Genomic DNA, 20,855 nt, shown 5'->3' on the forward strand with positions numbered 1-20,855 from the left:
GGAAAAAGACGGAGTTATCAAGTATCGCTTAATTAAGACGCGAGAGACATATTACACACAGAAGATGACGCTGAAAATAATGGTATCCATTAGAGAAGCCTTGGATAGCACCAGCGATCGTTTCTGGCGGCTGTTTCTATTTCTTCCATGACTATTTTGTTCTCTGCTAACGTTATTTTTCTAGACGCTGCCGCTGACGTCGCGGTTGACAAAAGAATATGGCTATAATCATTCTTGGGCTGAGCTGACCGCGAGATTAGGTCCCAGCAGTAAGGGTTATATTGAATTTTAGTAAATATATATTTTTGTAATACAACATAACTAGTGGTCACTCCCACTTACATCTCAGTCTTTGAGTATGTCTAAATAAACATTTAACCAACAAAACTCCATCTGCTCTTCTCAATCCAAAGCTCTCCACCAACACATAACACCCAAATCTCCTCCATTCTCTATTATTATTACCATTCAAATCTCTAAAATCTCTTCTAGAAACACCAATTTGTTCATCTCTCTCCACTCTTACCACTTTCCTCCCTCCTTCCACCCATCCTCCTTCCTCCATTACCCTTCTCATTCTTTCCACTACCACGAAACTCAGTCCCACCGCAGATCCGGAACACGTCTTCCTCCTCCTCTCCCCCCGTCCCCGCAAACCTTGAACCGGTATATACCAATAAAACCCTCCATTCCCTTCTTTGTCTTCCTTAACCGCCTCTATACCCTTCACATAATTCGCCTCTCTCAACACATTCGCTTCTACCCTCACCAGTCCTTCATCTTCATCATTGTTTTCGTCGTTTGTGTCACCCAAGTTATTGTTTTCACAATGGTAGATCCGTTCCCAGTATTGAGATAGTGTCATCCTATAAAACATCGACTTCTTCATCTGATAACTTACACTACAATTCTCCTTCACAAACATAAATGGGCAATACCATTCTCCTACTATCACACTCCCAGACCGAATTGTTGAAACTGAGAATCCAAATTCAGGGAGACGGGCTCTTAGCTCATCGTCTAGGCCTAGAGCTTCTCTAGGTCTCCTCGGATGCAAACTCCTAGAGGCTCGTAGTTCCCACCCTTTCTTCTTGAGAAATGAAGGTGGTGTGCCATCTGGGGCCATAGATTTTGCAAAGAACGTCTTGTCATGATGCCGGTTGATCTTCACGGTCTGATAAATGTTTCTTGGATCCAAAGGTTTAGGTTTTTTTTCATGCAAGATATCCGGGAAACAGCATAGACCTTTCTCTATCTCCTTAGAACACACACAAACTTTCCTGCAAAAAAAAAAGAGAGAGAAGAAGACACTTCACTACACTCGCTCCTAATTTTATTTATGCTTTTTATCACCAAACGGCTAAAGACACCAACTCAAATCTTAATTTAACGCCTCTGACTTGGATTTTTGTGTTTTTTTTTTCTTACCCTTTATGTCTGCCTCTTGCGTGAACAACATAATACCGATTCGAAGACAATGGTTGATCGAGAGCTGGTATGAACAAGACCTTCTTAACCGAAGTATCTCTGTTTCCGGAACTGTCTGTGTGAACAACTGATAAGATCTTGTCTTGAGGGAACGGAAGCTTCTCTATTTTTGTCCTCTTACACATGCCGAAACAGAAGGTATCATCTGTTTCTGCTTCTTCGTCTGTGATAACTAAAACACCGGAGAATGGACCCTCCGGTGACTCCTCCGATAGTGTCTTCTGGTATTTTCTGAACTGCGACAATGTCCTCGTCACGTACATTGTTTGTGCTTGAAGATGTATGGGAATTGTGATTATGTTTAGGTTTTAATATCAATTTGATGGGTTTTATCATAGTATTTTATGAAATTTGGGGGTGAAAACGACAAGATTGTAGTATAGTGGAGTGGCTCGGTGTAACTTTTGATAGTGGAGGGTAAAGTTGAGTAATCTAAGATTTTGCTGATTGGAGGCAAGTCATTCCTTTTTTTTTACTAAAGAGAAAACAAAAGATAAAGCGGAATATAACAATCACAATCCACTCTCTCAGTCTATCAGACAGGATTTTACTATTTAAACTTCAGAAACTAAGTTTTATCTTTCAAAATATTAGAAAGTTTATTTAGGTTTGTCTCTAATTCTTACGACCAGCTAAGCTCGAAGTGTTATATTCCGTAAATCAGGTTGGAGTATCAGTTAAGGAAAAATAACTTTCTATTAAACTATTAAACGAATTTATTCAGAACAAAAGAAAATCGTATCGATAATCTTTACCCACCCATTCGAAATAGCTTTTGATTTAGTGGATGAAGTAAGAAATGATAAAAATAGGAAAAGAAAAGAAAAGAAATGAAAAGAAAAGAAAAGGAAAAAAGAATAAAGTTACAAGACAGCTATTTACAAGAAAATTGTGCAAATAAATCTAAAGTCATTCCATCTTTAAAATTTTATATTTATAAAACTTTTTATTGTAATTTATAATTTTTATTCAAATTACTAATGCTGGTGGTTAAAAAATTTGCTATTTATTATTTTACATGATACAATATAATTTTATATATATTATCTATGAAGTGATTTTGATGACTTTGCCATGGTCTCCATGATTTCAATTAATTTGCTTATTTGTCATATTTTCATAATTTTAGATAATTTGCTTATTTTTTATATCCTTAGTAATTTTAGTTTTTCTTATGTTTCATATTTGATATCGTTCAAATTATCATAAAGAGTGACTTTACTTTCTCAAATAAGAGATTCAGTTGTAATACTTAGTGAGCAAATCCACAAAAAACAAAAATACACAATAGGATCTAAAGCAACAATGATTAATCTAGGCAAATAGGTTTAAAACAGTAAATAAATTAAAACAGGATAAACAAACAATTGTTCACTTGATTGAGGTTGTAAACACCTAATAGATATAGCTAGATCTAAGGTTTCAGATAATCAATATTATAGCAACAAGAATGTTTAGGTTAACAACCCTAGAACTCAAAATCTAATGCAAAACGTTTCCAGCTTCCGTTGTGAATCAATTCTATTGATTAAGTCCAGTATCTCAGCTGTCGTTTGTTGTTACGGATCAAGCGTCGATCGATGTTATTGACTTAGCGTCGATCGATACTTCTTTAGGCAAGCGTTAGCGAGTTGATCGATAAGTTTACTAGTCTTAACTAAAATCAGATGTCGCTTGTTTCTAGCAATCCTATCTCAAGAGAATCTATTCTAGTGCAGAACCTACCGTCGTAGTTGTCCACATTTCTAATATCAAAATTCTAGTTAGCTACTCTAAAACACAAGCATTACAAGCAATTCCTTAAAGGATGTCTATCACCTTCGCAATTCTATAGTTTTGGCTAATCTTTCATTACCCTAATTGAACCATAAATCTAATAGATGAATTACTCAAACATAGCAAAACAAAACATATCAAATATCTGAATAAACTGCATAAATATAATAAGGTAGAAAAACTGAAATTCCAATACAAAGCTCTCAAGGAGTCTTGGATCTTCTCTCCAAACTAGTAAAACCCCTAAACTTTGTGGTATGAAAATAAGAAAGCGCGTGTTGCTCAATACAATGGTAGTGCACATAAATATTAGGTCAAAGTCGGCCAGGGCTAGTTATGCAATTATATGGAACTTGGGCTTCAAGTCGGTCATGAACAAGCGGCCCGCTCTCGCGCTTCGCTGTCGATCGACGACAAGAGATGTTTGTCGATTGATGGTTGACTCTAAATGTCGACTCTGGCTGGTTCGATGAACAACTAGCTACGAGTTTCTTCTGTCTTTATCTCTAGAATTCTCCAATATCACCACATTGCTCCAAAATGTATCTGAACCTATAAATGGTTAAAAAGACTTCAAAACATAATAAATAGATTGTAAAACACTTATATAGGCTAAAACTGGTAAAATTCATGGTATATCGACTCCCGCAAACTTACCCTTTTATTGTCCTAATGAAAGAGATTTTGAAAACAGCAGTGACTCACATAATTTAAATTCAGTACTCTCACTTCTGCAAATATGAATGGTGGGAATGAATAATTGCTAACCACAGAGATGATTCAATGTACTAAATTTGAGCTTAGTCACTATACAATACATCACATAACTCCATTGATAGCGCATGATGTACCCCTCTACTGACCTCATTTCTGCATAAAGCTAGATGTGTAGGCTACATCTTGGGAGTAACAATCAAGGGACACATGGAATCAACCCAGGCAAGTAATTGGACCTACAGGTAACTATCAGGTTCTTTTCCTTTCTCTTTTCTCTTCTTTGAATCTTTTTCTTTGCTTTCTTTCTTTGTTCTTTTTCAATTTTTTTTATCTGGCAAAGTGCAGGCGAATAGTGGGGTCATCGGTAATGTACCTATACTTCGCTTCCAACGATGTGTGATCATTCCTTTGAATTAGAATAGTGGGGTCATAGGTAATGTACCTACCCCTCTGCATCTTAGGCAATCATCACAATCTTTTATAATAGATGGATGCTGAAGAGAGGTGAAAGGGGAACCAGAGACATTAAGTCTAATACCTTCCAGACTCTCGGGGGGACTCCGAACCAATGTATACCATGCTCCAAGATAAGCGAGTTACGTAGATTAAGGTTGGAAGTCAGCTTTGGTTTCTCCAAACATTCTCAGTAATTGTGGATGTGAGTAATATGTGATATACTGCACTGTTTCTATCTAATACATCATGCAGTCAATAAATCTAGATGGTGCTAGAGAGTGGTTAGAGTAGCAATCAAATTTTAAAAAGATCATTATCCCTTTCTTGACTTAATAAAAACTTAGTAAAAACTCAATGAATAAAACTCAAAATAAAGCACAATATCAGTAAACCTCTACCTAGACTTAAACAACATTATCCCAGTGTTATCCAGTCGAAGATTGGTGGATAAATAAATCAAAAGTACTCCATTTAGCAAGGAAGAACGACATACCTGCTCATTGGGTATCAGTGTCGATCGACACAGTTAAGTGGCAATCGATTGCTGCGGATGATGAATTGTCGATCGATACCTGCCGGTCCTATCGGTCGATGCTTAGCACAATTTTCTCCTCAGATCTTTTTTTATTCTGAAAATAAACACGAAAAATTAGCAAAAAAGTAAAATAAAACTTAGTAAAAGTTTACCAATGGGTTGCCTCCCATTAAGCATTTTGTTATAGTTATTTGGTTTGACCTTTTGGATGGTTTATGGTGTGAATGGAGGTAGTGGAATACTTGTTGGGAAACACGTATCAACATCTTCTCTGCTCATCTCGAACCATGTACCAACAAAGCTCTTGATTGCTTCTTCACCTCTGGTTCTGTCTTCTTGCTGCCTCTGAATAATCGTATGAGCTGAAACCACTTTCAATTTCAGTGCCTTCTTCCAACTTTATAATTCTACAATGGGGTTAACAAGAGGAAAATAAACATCATCTATCTTTTCTTAAATCTCATCAAACATTATGTTTTTTGATGTAGAGATGTCATTCAAGAGTTCTTCGATGTTGTCTTTGCTGTATGACCTAGCCGGTGGGTAGTGTACTGGAGGACGAACTCCAGGCATCTGAAAACATCCCTCATACTGTAGTAAACTCAGATACTTCCCTCCTGACTTATCAGCCATCTCCAATATTGCTTCTATATCCTCCTTAGAAACATCGATGATCCTCCCATCCATTGTCTGGGCATTTCCATCCTTATCTCTATATACTCCTTGCTCAATAGGTTGCACTACACGGATCTTCCTCTTTGTATGGGTAGCAGTCGAATTCGCAAAGCTCTCTCGGTGTTCTTCGTCTGCCCTGTCGATCGATGATTCAAGATTCATGTCTATTGTGGCCTTAAACCAATTGTCGAACGAAGCCTCAGGCTGGGTGTCGATTCACCGTCTGATTTGCGTTCTACTCAAGAATCGGAGTAACAAACTGCTATGCAACCTGGATCATCTCCAACCTCCATTTAGGATGTATGTGGCTTGACAACTATCACTAGGTCATAGTAGACATTAGGGTCTATGAGTGTCAGGTACAATTGTTTTGTCTGCATGTTACAAACTGTTTCTACAGTAGCCATGAAGAATTCTTGAAGCTTGATATCCAGGACATAAAAATCCACTAAAACAAGGGCATTTCATATCTTCACCTCAACGTTTCTGACGATTCCTTCTTAATTCTTTTTAGAGCAATCCACAAAAGTGAATGACTCCTCATAAGGCTCTATCTGTAAGCTTAGATGGTCTACCATCACCTTAGGAATGATGCTGACTAAAGAACTTGTGTCACAGAGTGCACAAGGGTAATCAATGCCTCATATCAAGAAGGAATTTACAAACTTTCCAGGATCACTCTTCTTCTTCAGTGTAATCCTCTGCTTCATCTTCTCTCTAACATGATGGAATATCCTCTCAATGTTTGTCCCAGTCTTCTTGGTTTCTTTATAAAAACATCCACAAATATGTGGATAAAGTAAACCTCATCCCATGGCTTGTCCATAAGGATCCTTAGAACCCTTTTTGTGATGATATCCATCGCTTTCTCATTAGCTCCTCTCTTTAGATGCTTGGGAATTGTTTCTCTCCTTCTCCTCAAGGTATTTCCCTCAATAGTCTGGTCAATGATCATTGGATCTGTTCCATCTTCAGATTTTTGGTTGATGTTTGTTGATGTCTCTGAAGGTTAAGATGGGTTTTTGAGTGCATTCAGTCTGGCCACATCGATGCTAGGTATCCACATTCGGTAGGTGAAAGGCGGGTGTTGATCACTGCAGGAGAAATCATGTTGATTGCCTGACTCCTTCTGTCGATCGGTGACTGATTGATGTTGCCGATCGATGTCTTTTGTAGTCACATGGTAGGGCTAGGGTGGATGAGGGTGTCGAGTTGCAAACTCTTTGTGGGTCATGATCTTCACTGTATCGCACGATCCAACTTACTCCATGGATGGTGTCGATCGATGCTTGACAGGATGTGTTGGTTGGTACTCGTCTAGCTTCATCGGTCGATTTTCCTCGCGTAGTGTTGATCGACACCAGTGTGAACTGCCAAAACTCATAGAGCTTTCAACTTCGAAATCACCCTCTTGAAGCTTCTCCTCCTTAACCACTTGCCAGAAGTCATCATCTATGATGGCACTCACGTGGTGCTTCATCTCCTTTGCTCTTTATTAAGGGTTCTTGCCTCTTTAGAGCTTCTCTTGTCTGAACAACCTGGGTCTCCAACTTCTTCACATGTGTGCTTAAAGTTTCAAAGTTTGTGTTCAGGTTGTGTAGACAGTATCTATCTTTTCATTGAAATCCACTGTCAGCTTCTGCTGGCTCTCTAGAATATGATCAAGTATCTTATCGATCTTGCTTTCATGGGTCTGTGTTGGTGGATTCTGGTAGTAAGAACTATCATTGGTTCTGTTGTTGCTGTAGGGTTTCTAGTACTGTGAACTTTGGTTGTAGTTTCTCCTCTCGTTGTTGCCATAGGAATTCTTGTTGCCACTCTGGTTCCCATATCTCTGATTCTGTAAACTGGTACCACTGTTGAAGTTCACATTCTTCTCGTCACCATCTTCGTCGCCGACGTCTACAGCTTCTACATCCTCTGCAAAGCTAACCTGCTTCTTAAGAAGCTTGTGAACACTGCCTAGCTTGGCCTTAACATCATTCATCTGTTCTTTTCCAAAGACAGTAACCAATTTCCTTCTCTCGAAGTCAGTGTTTTTGGTACTGTTTCTAGATGCCAAGTTCTCAATAAGTCTCACAGCCTCTTCTGGATTCCTGGTGTTGAAGTTTCCCTCACTCGTAGTGTCTAGAGACATCTGATATGCCAGCGCAATGCCTTTGAAGAAAGTATTGAGCAGATGCACTTCGTTGAATCCATGGTGTGAAAAATCTCTCTGATAGGACTTGAATCTGATCCTTGAACTTATGAAAGAGTCTGTAGGCTCTTGTGTGAATGTAGCAATCTTGCTTCTCAAGTCTTCAGCGTATGCTTCATCAAATAAATTACGCAAGAATGCATTCTTGATGTCAGTCCAAGATGTAAGAGATCATGGTGGTAACTGCTTAAGCCAGTGCGAAGCATCTCCAGCGAATGAGTACTTGAAGAGCTTGCAGAGAAGGTAGTCGTCAAGTACTCCATCTGCCTTAATGGCAGAAACCAGATCCTCGAACTTCTCCTAATGGTTCATAGGATGCTCATGTGGGTGACCATGGAAAGGTGTCTGTCCCAAAAATGTGAAGTATTGAGGCTTCAGCTCGAAATCGTTCCTGTGGATAGCTGGAGGACGAATAGCAAACTTGTTAGTGTAGTATTGGTCTGGACGGTTATAATCATCCAACGTTCTGGGTCGAGCAGCATGAACATAATCAGCATCAGCAATTTGGTTATTAGTTGCATCAGGATCAGGATTACAACTCCTGATCGTCCAACCTTTGACCTGCTGCATTACGCAGATGACCCTCCTGGTCATGCAGGTCTCCAAACATGAGGGTACACAAAAGATCTAAAGGGAAGCGTTAGCTAGTTAATCGATAGGTTCACTAGTCTTAACTAAATCAAATGTCGCTTGTTTCTAGCAATCCTAGCGCAAGGGAATCTATTCTGGTGCAAAACCTACCATCGTAGTTGTCCACAATCTTAATATCAGGGTTCTACTTAGCTACTTTAGAACACAATCATTACAAGCAATTCCTTGAAAGATGGCTATCACCTTAGAAATTCTATAATATTGGCTAATCCTTCATAACCTTAACAGATAAATTACTCAAACATAGCAAATATCTGAATAAACCGTATAAGTAGAATAAGGTAGAATAACTTGAGTTCCAATACAAATCTCTAAAGGAGTTTTAGTTCTTCACTCCAAAAAATAAAAACCCTAAACTTTGTGGTATTAAATAAGAAAGCGTGTGTTGTCCAATACAATGACAGAACACATAAATATTATGTCAAAGTTAACCAGGGGTAGTTCTGTAATTATGTGTAACTTAGACTTCAAGTGGCCCGCTCTCGCGCTTCACTGTCGATTGACGACAAGAGATAATCGACTGTTGACTCTGATTGTCGACTCTGGATGGTTCGATGAACTGTTATGAATTTCTTCTATTTTTATTTCCAAAATGCTCCAAAATCACCACATTGCTCCAAAACATACTAAAGACCCTAATAAGATTCCTAAAACATAATAAATAGATTCTAAAACATTTATATACCATGGCTAAAAACTGGTAAAATCCATGGTATATCAATATTCTCCATAATCTTAGGTACTTTATTTATTTTTCATGTTCTTAGTAATTTTAATTGGTAATTTTATTTAGATTTCATATTTTAAAATAATTTTAGTTGGTAATTATAAATTATTAATATAAACATGTGATAAGAAATCAGTTAGAAATAATTGAAAATTTTAGTTGGTATTTATTTATTTTATTTATTTGTCATATTTGCTAAGTGATTTCGTTCACATGTCATATTCACTATGATTTTAGGTTATTTTGTTTATTTTTCATGTTATATTGCTTCTTGTCATGTTTTTATTAATTTTTAGAGGGGAAATTGCCAAAAATACCACATTAATAGTACTAATTTTTATGTTTACACTATCCACTTTTACCCTCACTTTTAATGAGGGGTAAAAGACATTTATAACCCTAGAGTTAACTAATCTAGACTTAGGGTTTAGAGTTGAGCGGTGGAGTAGAGTTTTGGAATGTGAAATTAAGGATTCTAATAAATATATAACTTTTTTTTATCATCGACTTTTACAAACTTATACTGACTCTGTAAACCAAACTGGGTGATTTGCATCTATGTGAACGACGAAAGACGGCTGCTTCCTAACACTGCGTGCTAGTCTATCCGCCTTTGTATTTTGCGTTCATGGTACATAGATAATCTTTGATCGGGTAAAACTCTTTTTCAGGGTCTTGACATCTTTCAAATAATTTGTAAAAGCTGGTCATTCTTCTGGTTCCGAAACCATCTTCACCAATTGAGAACAATCTGTTGCAAACGTAACCTTAGATTGACGTAAATTCTTCATGCATACCATTGCCCAAAGTAGTGCTTCCATCTCCGCATGAAGGGGATAGAGACTAGCCCTAACATTCCTCGCCCCCTACAATCCATCAAATCCTTCTAAAGTACTATACCAACCTTGTCATGAAAAGGTATCACCCTCTTTCTATGAGCCATCCGCAAAACACCATCTTTCTGGAATTGACGGCAGAATCGTAGCTACTATTGGTGGTATAGCCCTCTGCTCCTTCAGTATTTGGGCCTCAGCCCACAATGTTGATTATGTTTCAGCCAATTTAAGCGTATCCAAAGGATCAATATCCAGATTACTGAAAACTTTATTATTCCTAGTTTCAAGATATACCATAGTATCCATGCAAACTGATGATCTTCTATCTGCGGAACCACTCTCCAGAACAGATGATCTATGTTTGTGAAGAGAGCACTTGTCGGAAAGGTAGCTGGATTTGATGGTATCTTCGAAAGAGTCCAAACTTGAATTGCTGGAGGACACTCAAAGAACACATGATTTATGGATTCCTCATGGGATCCACATCTTCCACAACAAAAATCCTCTTGTATTCCCCTTGCATGTAAATTATTTTTCACTGCTATACATCCTGTCACTAATTGTCATAGGAAATGTTTTAACTTTGGTGGCCAACATATTTTCCAGCAGTAAACCTTCAAGACATCTACTGTGGGACCAATTAATGGTGGCCTTTCCCTATCTGGATAGAGCCGTTCTACCTGATATCCTGATTTGACCGTATATTTTCCATTCTTTGTGAAGCATCTCTATCTATCCTCTGAGTCCTGCTTAGTGGTATACTTTCTATAAGTTTCAAAAATGTATAAAAATAAATATATAAATAAATACTTAAAAATATAAAAAAAAATTAAAAAAATTCAAAAATAATTCTCGATTTTCAAAAAGAAATTTTGAAAAAAAAATAATTCAAAAACAAAAATTCCAAAAAAATTATAAAAAGTTTGAATTTGAAAAAGTATAATTCGAAAACACAAGAAAATATTTTTTTTTATTTCAATAACTATTTATTATATATGTAGAGAGAACAAGGATATAAGAGTCTTTTGCAACTTAATGAATAATGTATTTTTGACAATGTCTCTTTAGTAGTGGTAAACATGAATAATGGTACAAATAAAGTGGTAAACATGAAAATTTCCCTTTTTAGAAGCTTATTTGTCATATTTTCTATGATTCTAGGTTGAATCATTAGTATTAATAAATAACTAGACTTTGATCCGCGCACCCGCGCAGATGTGTATTTTATTTTTAGAAATGAAATATAATTGGTTAATTTTTTCAAATGTATTAAAACGATGTTGGTATCCATTTGGATTCGGGTACCCATTTGGGTTCAGTTCGGATCAATTCAGATATCGAGTTTTTTAGTTTGACGATTTCAACCATATTCATGTTTCTATAAATTTTGGTCTAGGTTCGGTTTGGATCTTTGCGGGCTCTGTTCAGATTCAGATAACCCGTTTAAATTATTTTTTAAAAGTTTAAAATTCATACATACTTTAATTTTGTTAAAATCTAAAAATAAAAATAATATATAACATATCATAAGGCCTTTAATCACGCACATATGATTGCATATTCCTAGTATGTGCAATTAAATTGTGTATATAGGAAATTTTATCCAAAAAGGAATTCAAAATAATGGAGAATTGCATAAAAGATACTATGAAAAAAATATTGATTAAAGGTTGTTAATAGGAATATTCGTATATGATTTACACTTTGTTAATTGCATACCTAAAAATAGGAATTATATTTCGAATGTCCTTGATTGCATGTATCTATAAATCGGATTCACATTTTGTTTCAATATGTACTTTGACAAACCGGTTTTTATTTCTTATGATAGGTCAATACTTTATTCTATACAAACCGAAAAAGGACATGATTTTCTGAGTGAAAAAAATTAAAGTATTAACATGATAAAGACTTCCTTGTGAGGACGATGGTAAATAAACTGAATGAAAACATTTTAATCCGAAGACAATAAGGTGTTCTAGTTTTGAATTGAATTTTAGCTAACTGAATATTTGATAATTTTATTGTTTACCTTGAACATGCAATGTTCAAAAAATCGCTAGGCGCAACGTATGCGGTCGGGTAGGGCCTAGCGCCAAGTATAGATATTAGTTATGTGCTCTTTTAGTGTTATTGTGACATAGCGTAGTGGTTAGAAGTGTTGTTTAAATATATACAAGGTTCGAGGTAAATATGCGCTTATTTGTCAATTTTTTTTAAAAAACATTAGGTTAAATGATTTTAAAATGACGAAAATAACCTAATCTTCAACCTCCCACTTTGATTTCTCTGCAACTTCCAGCCGCTTTTTTTCTCGATTTCATATATTTTTCTCATTATTCTTGTAAGTTTTAATGAGAATACATCAAATCTAAGGCATATATGCGATATCAACATTAAAATTATGAAAACATTGAGTTTTTTTTTCATCTTCGATTTATTGGCTGATTATCATCAATCTGCCATGATGTAGTCCTATTTGCATGTCCTCGACAATTAGCCGGCTGCCTAGCCTGTGTTTTCGAACAGGGGAATGATGGAGCAGTCAACAGCATGAAACATAGATTGGATATGTGGAGTTTTTTCAAATTTTGTAAAAAGTTACGATAGATTTTTTTTTCCAGCAGTTACGATAGGTTAAGGTTTTTTTAACACAAAAATAAAATTAATCTCATGAAAAACAATGGAGCAGAAGATGTTGCTCTGATTATATCATCATTTTTATGCATATAACTTTTTTTGTTTCCTGGAAACCATAATAATATCTTCTTCTATTTTGTTCTTATTTCCATCAAATAAATCTTCTAAGACAATCTTGATCACTGGCTTAATCTCTGTTAAACAATCTGTACAAGAATCAATAGAAGGGTGGAGGTGGAGGAGAAGCATAGGATACTCCGATCACTTGCGGTAATGGCCCCTCATATTCAGGATATGGTTATTAATGATGATTTATTATTAAGTTGACAAAGAAGGTTAAGATTACTAATGGTTTAAGCCAGTGGCATGGAATGGTAATTAGTGTGGAAAAATCAGGGTTACGTACAAAATGTACTTCAGTTTTAATAGTTTAGATTTTTTGAATTGTTAGTTTTAAACAATTTTAGTGATTATCTAATAAATATTTTCATTATATTAAATAAAATTATTAGCATTATTATTAAATTTTAGCAGTATTTTTGTAGAATTATCTAATAAATATTTTACTTTAGTAATTATAAATTGTATAATATTTTTCTTTATTTATCTAATCTAATAAAATAGGGTCATATTTGAAATTTACTATGGCATGTTTTAAATTTAGACCTTCATTAAAAGTGAGGGTAATATATATACTAAAGTAAAATATATTAATAGTAACTGATTTCTTAGTTATTTAATATATGATTATTATTTTATTATTTTATAATATACAACAAAAATTGCACAAGGCGCAGATCTTAACCTAAATATGTATCTCTTTAATAATTTTAAATTTTAAACATTTTTTAAATCTCATGCCAAAATAAAATAACGAATTAGAATAAACTCAAAAATCAGTATATATCGAGCAATAACGAAAATGAAAAAATTGACAAAAAATGAGAAAAATATATAAGATATTTAAGATTGGCACTTGAACGTAAACTTCTCATAACCATAATTAATTTTTAAATTGTTAAATCATGATATAAAACCGAACTGACATAGTTTCATTGTAACCAAAAGTGGGCCTGAGATTTTTTGGCATAAACGTTAGGTTTTTATGCGATAAGTGATTTTTTGACCAGAAATATTTTTAAAAATGAAATCAGCTAATCAGTAAACAAATTATGTAATTAACAAAAAATATTTTAAAAACAATTTAAGGGCCAAAAATATTAATTCGATTAGGAATATAAATTTTAATTTTTCATACAATATTTCTTAAAAAAAATTTCTATAAATTCACTCTGCGTAAGGCGCATGTCTTATCCTAGTATGAGGTTGATTGGAAAGAGCTGTAGTTTTATATATTTTGTTGTACAATTAATGTTGTAGAATTTTTTTCTGTAGCTGTATAAATTGTTGTTGTAGATTTTTGGTTGTAAGTTTGATGGGATTTAATTATTTATTTTTACAATTTATAAAGGCAAGACATAAGTGCTCTAGGTATTTTGTTTTCTAAAGCCAAAAAATAAAAGAAAGGAAAGAAAAATATATAAGTTTAAAAGATATTTCTAAATCATGATTGGAAGAAATTTGTGCTTTAGAAAATATTTTGGCCGCAAAAGATTCTACAGCAGTTTTAAAATACTAACCAATCATCACCATAGACGTTTAACAAAAAAAACATTAATGACAATTTATCAATAATGATTTGAAAATAGTAAATTGGGAAAAAACTATTTTCCTTAAAAATAGAAAATTATTTCTCATAAATCTTGATTTATATAATGTCTTTTTGGAAAAATAAAAACAAAATCTATTTTATAACTTGTAATCTACAAATAGTTAATGCCTAACTTTTGTGGCATGAACATTTAACAAAATAATTCAACAACAATTTAACTATAATAATTTCAGAATAGTTTGAAGCGATACTTTATATCATTGAATCTTTCATTAGTTTTTCAAGTAATTAATGGTTGACATATATCTACTCTAACATATTCTGAATAGTTGCCAACATAAATAAATATATACCTTTTTGTTAAAGAATGAGATTTATGTATCTGTGATACTATACATGGTATTACATATATAAGTGTACTACCTCACGAAAGAAATAATTCAGCATATACAATAGAGAAAAAAGAAGAAAATGGCTTCAAGGAACCACAATTTCACTTTTATGCTAATCTCATTTCTAATCCTCCATGCAATGATTTTGTTTGCATCTGCAGGATGGTTGCCCTTCTCCGCTAAACATGTTATAATTTTCAACAAACTTGTAACGCGTGCAACATTAGTTGTGCACTGTCGGAACAAAGGTGAAGATAAGGGAGTATTTTCACTTGGACATGGAGATAGTTTTGATTTTAGATTTCGTGTTAACCTTCGAAAAACAACGGTATACACTTGTAGTTTTGATTGGCCTAATAATACAGCAACATTTGATATTTTTAGAGCTGATCGAGATGATAATCCAAAAAGCAAAGTTGGAGTTTGCAGCGAATGTATTTGGAGCATTTACGAACCAGCACCATGTAGAGATAGACGTGATGGAGGTCAACCTTACTGTTTTCCGTGGGCTTCTTAAATTATTATAGAATATTTATTGCATTTTAATTTTGTGTGTTCATTAAATTATATATTAACTCTTTTTCTATTAAATAACTCTAATATTTATAATAATAAATATTGTGTTTGAAATAATGTTACTCATTTATCAGTTTTCTTTTCAATTTTATTTTAAACCTTGGAAGTATCCCCGACCCATGGAGAGGCCCACACTTATCCCCAAATGTGGTTTGCGGCCCATGGATGGACTCTCACTCCGTGTATTCAAATGAGGCCTAAATCATGACATAATATTATGGCTACAAGGTGAAGTGTAATGGGGTGCCTTCGAACACGGGTTGCTTTTCACCCCGGAGCCCGCTTACCATTAGACCAACACCTTGTGGGTTTCTTTCAGTGTTAGTAGATGCAATATAATATTAAGAGATAATTCCACACATTGTGCAGATTTAAATTGTGTATACTACAACATAAAATGTTTTGTATGTAAATACACATTTTGTAAATTTCAAAATTTTATTTTGAAAGGTTTTATTTACAGTTGAAGAAAATTTGTGATTTTTCTGTAAATCTCAATATATAAATCATTAATATAAGTAATTTACCAAAATAAAATAATATTTTGTATTATTAGTTTTGGTACATGTAATTTTAAATGACATTTAGTATTAGAGAAGTTATTTTCTTTACAAAGGGTAGATATTGTTGTTTCATATTAAAAGTAAATTGTATGTTAGTGTAACGAATTTGTACTATGTTGGTGATGAAATTTGTGAAAACAATTAAATTATTAATGTTTTCAATAATTTTATATTCTCAAGGGATATTTAAAACATCACTCAAGAGAAATTGAGCATTTTACACAGCGTAGTTGGTTATGTTTTCTGTGTTGACCCCTAAACGTGAGTAAGAAGTGTGCATGAAAGAATATGTCAGACGGTCAAACGAGGCAGCAATACATATCAACCTAGGGATGATCCATATCCAGATCCAAACATCAAGAAATTCTATGTACTACCTGAAGATGCATGATTAGAGTAGAAGTGAAGCAGTTCATGAAACAAGAGTATACATTGGTGAATGAAGTGTTCATCAAAATGCGTTTAATTAAAAATATTATTTGCATTAGAGCATCTTTAGGAAAGTCATAATAGAAGAAGAAGTTTGACTTTTTCACAGAAATAGATTAACTTAATTCGTGAAGAAGAGAACATAAAAGTCTTAGATTTGTAAATCTTTAACTTTTAGGGTTGCCTCTAAGTATAAAGAGGTAGTCGTGAGCATTATATGTGTTTAACACATTGAGAGAGCCTTTAGGAAAGAGAGTTTTGTAATTTTTCTAAAGTGGTTTGAATGTTTAAAGTGTCTTTGTACGAGTCTTTAAACAAAAAAGACTAGAGCAAAAAGTCAAGGTGTCTCTTGATCTTATTGAAGAATAGGTTTTAATTGGAACTTGTAAATTCTTTTAAAAAGATTAGTCTAGTTGTATTTTTTTGAAAAGAAAATTCATGTGTTATTGTGTATTCCTGTTCATGTAGTGGATAATTTTCACATTTTAAATTGGTAATTGAGTATGCACTTGTGTTTTAGTTAAACAGGTGAACATCATGTGTAACATATGGAGAGCTATCAAGAGATGGTGTTAAACTCAAAAGTGATTTTGGAAGCTGGAACTGTTGTTTTTGGAAAGCACGGATGAAGGCTATAATCAAGGGTATTGATCCACTTGCATGGAAAGTTGTAGATCTTGGTGGAAGCAACCAGTTACCAGGGATTAGGAAGACAAATGGGAAGGATTTGAGGAGCTCTGGACTTAGGATGAAACAAAGATTGATAAATACAATGAAAGAGCCCACCGGGTATTCATTGCAGCATAGCAAGGAAACGGCTTGAACTACTAATTCAAGGGTGTGACGCTGCAAAAACAAATCATGGGACATACTCCATCAAAAAATATTTTAAAAGAACTCTAAAGGTTCAAAGCTCCAGAAAAAACATGATCCCTGCCCGATTTCAAGAACTAAAAATGGAATAGCATGAATCGATTGGGGACTTAAACTCTAAACTTAGTTCCTTGTCACAAAAGGCTCTTACTCCTGGAAAGAAATACAAGGAAAGAAACTAGTTAAAAAAATTCTTATATGTATTACATTGAAATACATGACATACAAAGCAGCACTGAGTGTATTCCCCAATACCAATGAAATTGGATTTTGACGAAGTATTTGAGATGCTACATGCTCATGAGATGGAACTGGCTGGTGGGAAGAAAATGAAGGGACTGGCACTCTCTTTGGTTGAGAAAGAAGGCATTCAGATTGAGAATACTGATCCAGTAAGCATGTTTGTCGTCGTTTTGATTGAGCACTTTGAAGAGTAAAATATGGGAAACCTCAAAAGGAAATTCAGTTCAGGAGAACAGACATCAGAAATTAACTGATAAAACCACAAGGAAATTAAATATCAAATGCTTTGAGTGCAAAGGGTATGGACATTTTAAGACTGAATGCCCTACATCCAAACGAAGAGAAGTCCAGTGTTTTTAATACAAAGGATATGGACATACTCCATTGGAGTGTGAGAGCGATCTGAAAAAAGGAGAGGTAAGTGCTGGGTATTAATGAAGATGAGTCAGAAAGTGAGATTGAGGAAAAAGAAATCTACAACTTTGTAACATTGGTGGGTTTTACTGAATTTAAATCAGGTTATGAATCAGATGATGAAGAATAGCAAGAACTCATTGAAAGCTACAAACAAGTGTGTGAAAATCTCATGAACCTTGGAAAGGAAAATTTGGCGCTTGCTAAAGAGAAAACATGTCTCGAATTTGAGCTACTATTGATGCAACAAGATCTCCAGAGAGGGAGAGAATCAAAGCTAGCACATGAGATGTGAATCTTATGAGAAAGAAGCTGAGACTTGCCAATAAAGCAGAAGAATTTTAAAAAGAAATTGAACTGGAGAAACAAGTGTGGTCCAAAATTTAAGAACAACTTGATCAACAGTACAAAATATCAAAATGTTCACTGGAACTTAGCTACTGAATAAGATTTTGAGCTATGGTCAAGACTGAGAAGTCGTATATAGGAATATGCTACACAAGAAGACGGGAACTTATACTGGAAAAACCAACTTTGTCTCAGGAGGATATGCAAAGACTGATGAACTTAAATTGAGAAGTACTTCAACATAAGTCATTGGCTGCTTCTACTGTGAAAAGTTTAATCACTACAAAAGGTTCTGCTACAGATATCTTGAAAAGGTTAAGCAAATCTCGAATCAACAGAAATTATGGAGGATATAGGAAAGACAAACCAGGAAAGGATGAAGAATACATATATCTACTATGCAGCACCAAGTACAACAAGGTCATGATATCAATGTAATATCGCACTCTCTATAGAGAAATCAGAGGCGAAAGAACCTTGGTACTTTGATAGTGGTTGTTCTCGACTTTTAACTGGACATGTTGAGCATATGGATGAGATAAAGAAATTCAAATAAGACAATGTCACATTCTGATATGGTGACATGGAGTAATCAAAGGAAAAACAACATGTAATACATATGTACCAAAATTAATAAATGACTACTTGTTCAAAGACTGAGACCAAACTTGATCAATGTGATGACGCACTCACTTTTGTGTTTTCAAAAAAAATTTGTCGAGCAATCACTGAGTTTGGAATCACAATAATATAAGGGATTTGATCTCATAACAACTGCTATGCGGAGAAAAATGCTAAATTCCTAGCTGCCAAGTTATTGATTTCAGTCTCAACGGTTGGGTCATATGAATTTAAGAAACTTGACAAACTTGCTGAACAAGGATATGGTTATATGTATACCAAAACTCCGGATAGAGAACAAGATGATATGTTGTGCATGAAATCAAGGAAAATAGGTAAAGATGCAACACAATAAGGTACATGTCATACAGACTAGTGTACCTCTTGATCTAGTTTACATGGATCTAATGAAGCTGATCCAGATCTACAGCAATGCTTGCAAGAAGTATGTTTTGTTCTAGTGGATGGCTACACGAGGTTTACTTGGGTGAGATTCATTCGAGAGAAGTCTGAAACTGCTGAGAGCTTCAAAATATGTGCATACTTCTTGAACTGTTGGAAGCTTGTTTGACCTTAGGATGAGATTAATAAGGTCATTCTAGGTAGGATTGGGAGTAATCAAAAGGGCAAAGAACTGATCTTATTTTCTCCTCTCATTAAGGACAGCCAGATCAACCGAGTTTGGCCACAAGATCTCAAGCTCTGCCCATAAAGATCAGAACTTGCAAAAGTGTTGGGTAAACTCCATGTCTTATTAACTAAGATCATTGATGGCGTTCTTAATTTCAAAGATTAGTCTCAAGTTGGAGGTATTCCCATAAATGTTTTACAAAGTCTTAAGCCTCCAAGATTAATGCTTCTACGTAGCTTTGGATAATAGACAACACTGGTTAGCCCTTTTTAAACCACTTGTCTTCATTCACCTGGACAATCTCCTTGCCATCTTGTTGGGCCGTTTGTTTTGGAGCTTCATATTTAGTTACATGACTCCATAAACCACGGCCACCCAAAGCTATCTTAACAATCCTAGACTACAGTAAGTAGTTTACCCTTATAAGGGTGACAGGAACAACCACTTGCTTTGAGTTTTGCATGGTCAGATCCAGAAAAAAAATAATAGGTTGAATGTTGAAGAGATGAAGAGAATAAGAGCTTAACGCACTACATTAGAATATGAAATTAATTTAATAAAAAATGATGAAAGATTGAAGAACAATAAAGAATGGTTGAGAGAAAATAGAGAAAAGAGAAATTTAATTTTCTTATTCTTTGCAATTGTGGATACAATAATTTTTTAATAGGTTTGGCTTTTTATAGGAAAACAAAACAGACTTAACTTACAAAAAAGAACAAATACAAAAGTATATATGTTTTACTATTCATTCAAGTCTATTGTTATTCACTGTTATTATTCACAGGGACGGCTTAATAGGGAGGGCGGCCAGTGTGACCGCCTCGGGCCTAGTCTAACTGTAATATTATTAGGGGTCTTGATTTTTAAAATTACAATATTTGGTCCAAATTTAGGTGATGATTGTTTCAGTAGTTTTTAGTTTTAGTTTTTAGTTTTTAGATTTTGGTTTATGGTTTTCAGCTTTTGGTTTTTGGTTTTCAGCTTTTGGATTTTGGTTTTTGGTTTTTAGATTTTTATTTTTGTTTTTGGTTTTGCTGTAATTTTTTTATTTTTCAAAAATTAATTAATACACTCCTTTAAAATAATACAAAAAAATAGCAATAAATCTTTAGATTTTACAATGAAAATTTATCAAAATACTGTATTATTATTTTAAAATAAAATAAAATAACATATTTTAATTATTATATTTTTATAAAAATATATTATAGTAAAATATAAATCATCAAATATATATAAATTACACCAAAAATATTAAATTTGAAACTACTTAGAAACTTTTCTTATATAAATTATTTTTTAATTTTTAAAACTTGAATATCAATAATTTTTCTTATATAAATATTATAAATTATATAAAAATAAAAATACATAAAATTTTGAATCTAATTA

At 34.1% G+C, this 20,855-nt stretch overlaps 2 protein-coding genes across 2 annotated transcripts; one reads left to right on the forward strand and one right to left on the reverse strand.

The window, feature by feature from the left end:
• Positions 1–234: 234 nt before the first annotated feature.
• On the reverse strand, positions 235–1,988 carry LOC103849656. The gene is made up of 2 exons (XM_009126390.3): positions 1,429–1,988; positions 235–1,280 (listed from the first exon to the last, which is right to left on the reverse strand). Exons 1-2 carry the CDS (start codon positions 1,749–1,751, stop codon positions 329–331), a joined length of 1,275 nt encoding a protein of 424 aa, XP_009124638.2. The 5' UTR covers positions 1,752–1,988; the 3' UTR covers positions 235–328.
• Positions 1,989–2,997: 1,009 nt separating this feature from the next.
• Positions 2,998–20,724, forward strand: LOC103849655 (S-protein homolog 5). Its single transcript, XM_033288182.1, has 2 exons — positions 2,998–3,130; positions 8,504–20,724. The coding sequence occupies exon 2, from the start codon at positions 14,842–14,844 to the stop codon at positions 15,277–15,279; it is 438 nt and encodes a 145-aa protein (XP_033144073.1). The 5' UTR covers positions 2,998–3,130; positions 8,504–14,841; the 3' UTR covers positions 15,280–20,724.
• The last annotated feature ends 131 nt before the right edge of the window (positions 20,725–20,855 follow it).

This window comes from Brassica rapa, chromosome A03 (assembly GCF_000309985.2).
Source record: "Brassica rapa cultivar Chiifu-401-42 chromosome A03, CAAS_Brap_v3.01, whole genome shotgun sequence".
NCBI lineage: Eukaryota > Viridiplantae > Streptophyta > Magnoliopsida > Brassicales > Brassicaceae > Brassica > Brassica rapa.